General features: G+C 53.4%; 1 protein-coding gene across 1 annotated transcript in view; it reads left to right on the plus strand.

Annotated features, from left to right (window-relative positions):
* Window positions 1-4204, plus strand: part of LOC113212619 (uncharacterized) — a 180577-nt gene that overhangs the window by 126274 nt on the left and 50099 nt on the right. Inside the window, exon 5 of the mRNA XM_052263546.1 lies at window positions 1604-1734. Coding sequence (XP_052119506.1) covers window positions 1604-1734 — 131 coding nt within the window. The remainder of the gene's footprint in view (window positions 1-1603; window positions 1735-4204) is intronic.

Here is a 4204-nt window from a genome sequence, read left to right on the forward strand (position 1 = left end):
CGAGGGTCTCAGTGACGGGTCCCATTAAGCTCGCCGCCGCAGCTGGCCGGGGTCCTGGCCGGGGTCCTGGCCGGAAGCACGACGGGACTGGGGGGGAAATGAGGCTCCAGCCAGGGCCTCGGCCAGGGGCTCGGCCAGGGCAGCTTGATGAGGAGCAGGGCGCTCCTGGCCAGGCGTCCCCCGCCTGCGGCTGTGGGGCTAGGGACATAATTGCTCGCGCTCATAATGGCACACACCGAGGCACACATTTCCTTCTTCACTAAACACAAATTATCCATCAGAAACGTTAAGGTGGCAGCTGGCAGCTTACCTAACAGTGCTGCAGTAGATGGGCAGCGACCTCTCCCGACTCTCACGTTTGCCAGGCGGCATACAGTACGCGGACTAACGATTTATTTTAGCTTTGCGGTGTTAGCTAGAATGTTAATACTGTATTGACAATCAAAAACTTATTTTGCTGGAAAGGCTGATTCTGTAATGGTGAATAACGATTTATACGATTTATACATACGCGCGAAAGCTAGCCTGCTACAGACATATCATTTACTAGCTATGCTTAATAGGAGCGTTAGGGAAAAACTTCTTTTCTCGGCTTTCTTCAAAGCGTAACCAGTGCAGCAGGAAACCGCAGTGAACTCTCGTCGCCGTACTCTTTTTTGTCGATCTGGGAGTGGCTAAGCCACGGCATGCGAGGAGGGGGGCGAGGCTGGATGTGAAGGGGAAGGAAGAGAAACAGTGGGGGGGGGGGGCTGCAGCCCTGTATTCATAGTAATGCAAACGAGGGCCTGGCGAGTGGGTCTGGAAGTGCCAACGAGGACGGCCCCCGCACGTCCCGGCCCCCAACCTGCCGGCGCTGCTCAGCCTCCTGCACACGTTTTACAATTCTTTTGATTCCAATTCGGAGGAAACCCACCATGGCGCTAACAGGGAGGGTTTTGTTAGTTACCTCTGTAAGTTCGCTGGTACGGCGACAATGATACCCTTTCAGCAGATGATAAATTTAAAACATTTTATACAGAAACTTCAAAGTAAAAACAAAGGTGCGATATCCTCCTATCTTTCCAGGGATGCCAAACCCGGTTTGGGGGTGCAAAAGTGCGTATTTTCAAATTTTCCCAACTATTTTCTGAATGAGCAAACCGAATACATTTTGGGATACATTGTCGTATTCCTCGCAAAATTCCGCGTGAAACGAGCGTACATGTGATGGGGTTCTGATAAGAAGTCAGCAAATGGTAAGCAAGTCAAAAAGTACAAAATTGCATCAGTTTATGCCATTTTTGAACAGAACGCCATCACATATAGGCTCGTTCGGCTCGTTCGACATAAACCTGTAATGCCTTTGGAGCTTTAGTGCCTAGGTATATCCCACCTTTGTTTTAACCAGTGTAGGGGGTTGATTTATTTGTGACCCTAGTGCAGTAGCTAGTACAAAAGAACATTTTGCCAATGTGCTCTTTGCGTTTTCTGGTTAAGCAAATAATTTGCTCTGGGATCAAAACTTCGTTTACTGTGACCGGCTCAGGAAGATATCGCATATTGTAGTATTATGTCAACATTTTCATCACCTGGACGTAATAAGTTATTCATAATCTGCTTCCAGGGGAGGACTTTTGCCACACGCTGCACATCGTGGACTCACGGGGCCAGAGCGTGCTGGTCAACAAGAAGTGCGCTGTGGCGTCCGAGTGCGACCCTGCCGTGCTGGGCTGCCTGCACATCGACACCCAAACGGTGAGTCTCGGTCGGTCTCGGTGGGTGTTGGGGGATTGTAATCGAATTGATTGATTATACATGGGATTGAGCAGCGGTGATGACAGTCCCTCTAACCACCCACTTCCCATAATGAATAATCGGATTGACGCCAGCACGTGGGAGGGCCGCTTTGGCTGCGTTCAGAGATTGTTCAAGTGCGATCCGCAAGCCTCACACTGGGGCACTGTAAAATAAACATATTTTGTAAATTAACAAGAATTTTTTTACTCGTAATTTTCTTTTACGGACTGCTTTGTTCAATCAAAAAGTATTCGTGCACTTTTAAAATGATCATTTCTAAATTCACTTTGACATTTTGTGCATTTACAAATATGTTTCTTTATTTTACAAACTTTTTGTTATTTCGACTTTTTTCATATTTTTAGCTTTTTTTGCTGCTTAACTCTGTTTCTTAATTGATTTTAATAGGAAGAAGTTGCAATTAGCTTCTTATTACTTTTAAATAGTTTTCTATATTGAACAAACAGTCCGCTCGTTCCAATACTAACGCAGTTAACTCGTACGCTCCGAAATGACTTGCAGTTGAGGCACTCGATCCAAAGCTCACACAGTTCTCCGCTTCAGATCAGCGCGGCGTGGCGCGGCGTTCTATAGTTCTGTGCTGATTGTTAGAGTTGTGTCTGTAGAGATGCAAACTGGTAAACTGGTGGTCGCGGGCATGACGCTACTTTCGTGTTGGATTGCGATTGGGTATCACCTGCTATCGGTTTGGCGTCCCGTTTAATTAATTAGCCTCGAGGGTCTCAGTGACGGGTCCCATTAAGCTCGCCGCCGCAGCTGGCCGGGGTCCTGGCCGGGGTCCTGGCCGGAAGCACGACGGGACTGGGGGGAAATGAGGCTCCAGCCAGGGCCTCGGCCAGGGGCTCGGCCAGGGCAGCTTGATGAGGAGCAGGGCGCTCCTGGCCAGGCGTCCCTCGCCTGCGGCTGTGGGGCTATGAGCGGGACCAGACCAGGGCGGCGGCCAACACACACGGACTGCAACAAACTTGCCAAGCCTGGCCGCCCGGCCTATAGCTGAGCGGGGGACCGGCGGCAGCGCGTCGCAAGGTGTGGCGGAGTGCGGCAGCGGGACAACCCCGAGCAGCGCCTCCACCCACGGGCAACACCTCGCGGTGAGTCGTAAAACGTGAGGCCACGGCCTGAGGCATACGCCCCTTGTCCAGAGGGTTTGCCCCTGACATGACCCGTGCTCGGGAGCGACTGGCGACGGCTGTCCTGCCTAAAGCGGCTGAAGCAGCCCGGCTGTACCGCGGCCTCCGGCTCCGACTGCGGTGGAGGGCCGCGGTTCAGCCGGGCTGCGTGTGGCAGAGATGGATAGGCCCGATAAAAGGGAGCGGTCGTGGGCGACACCTCCGTGCGTGCGCACCTCGGCGCCTCAGCGCGCCTCAGCGTGAGCCGAGCCCAGGGGGTGGCCTGCTCACCGCCTCCTGCACCCACTGCAGTGCGTAGGGCGCTGCTGGCGCGCCCTGGCGAGCGCCGAGCGGACTGGCCCTGTTGTGGAGGTCGGCGACAGTTTGGATTCGGTTATTCGCGAGTTGTCTCCTTCCGTCTCCTTCGTTTCGCGCGACGTCTAAAAGAAAACACATCGGGTCTGCCATCGCCGCCGTCGTGGATGAAAATTGCACCATCGCTGAAAAAGAAGCGAGTCGTATATCATTTATTCATGGTTCGCAGAATTTGGAGAGAGAGAGAGAGAGAGAGAGAGAGAGAAAGAAATATAGAGGGAGGGAGGGGACGTGGGAGGGGGAGATAAATATAGAGGAAAAGAGAGATAATGTAGGATGTGGGAGGGCACTGACAGACTTATCCGGACATGACATTAAAGGCTAATGTCGTAAATCATAAAATAAAAAGAACTTTCATTTTTTTGTGGCCGATAAAGACGGTTTAGGACGTGGCGAAGAGCGGGGGCTATCCTGTTCATCTGCGCGCTCGACTCGAGGGAGGTGATGCACTGCTGTGGTTGAGGAGGGACGCACAAGACAGCAAATTTACGGTGGCATTTAGGTGGAGTGTGGCAGGTGTGTCGGAGTGGGGGGTGCGCGATAACAGCTGGGGCGTCCGCCGGGGTGGTGGCGCGCGGGGCCGAGGGAGAAGGGCGACAATGACGAACCGAGAACGGATGAGTTTGCTCTCCGGGACGCAAACAAGTGCTCGGCTCCGCACCCACGAGCCGGATGGTGTGCTCCAAGTTGAGAGTCAACAGCCGCGGCGTGCGCCTGCATGCGCCGCTAATGTCTTGCTCTCCGCGCGACGGGCCTGCTCGCCCAGCGGCGGAAGGCGATCGGGGCGCTTATAAAGACACGCCCCCTTTCTGACGATGAAAAGTTTGTGTGGTGGCTGTGGGAGTCGATCTGTCCAAACACTGGCCTGTGTCGTCTTTGCGGTGCTCGGGTTCGGGTGGCGCGGGGGAGGTGGCGGGCAGGGG

Source organism: Frankliniella occidentalis, unplaced genomic scaffold (assembly GCF_000697945.3).
Source record: "Frankliniella occidentalis isolate FOCC.00 unplaced genomic scaffold, Focc_3.1 Scaffold12, whole genome shotgun sequence".
Lineage (NCBI taxonomy): Eukaryota > Metazoa > Arthropoda > Insecta > Thysanoptera > Thripidae > Frankliniella > Frankliniella occidentalis.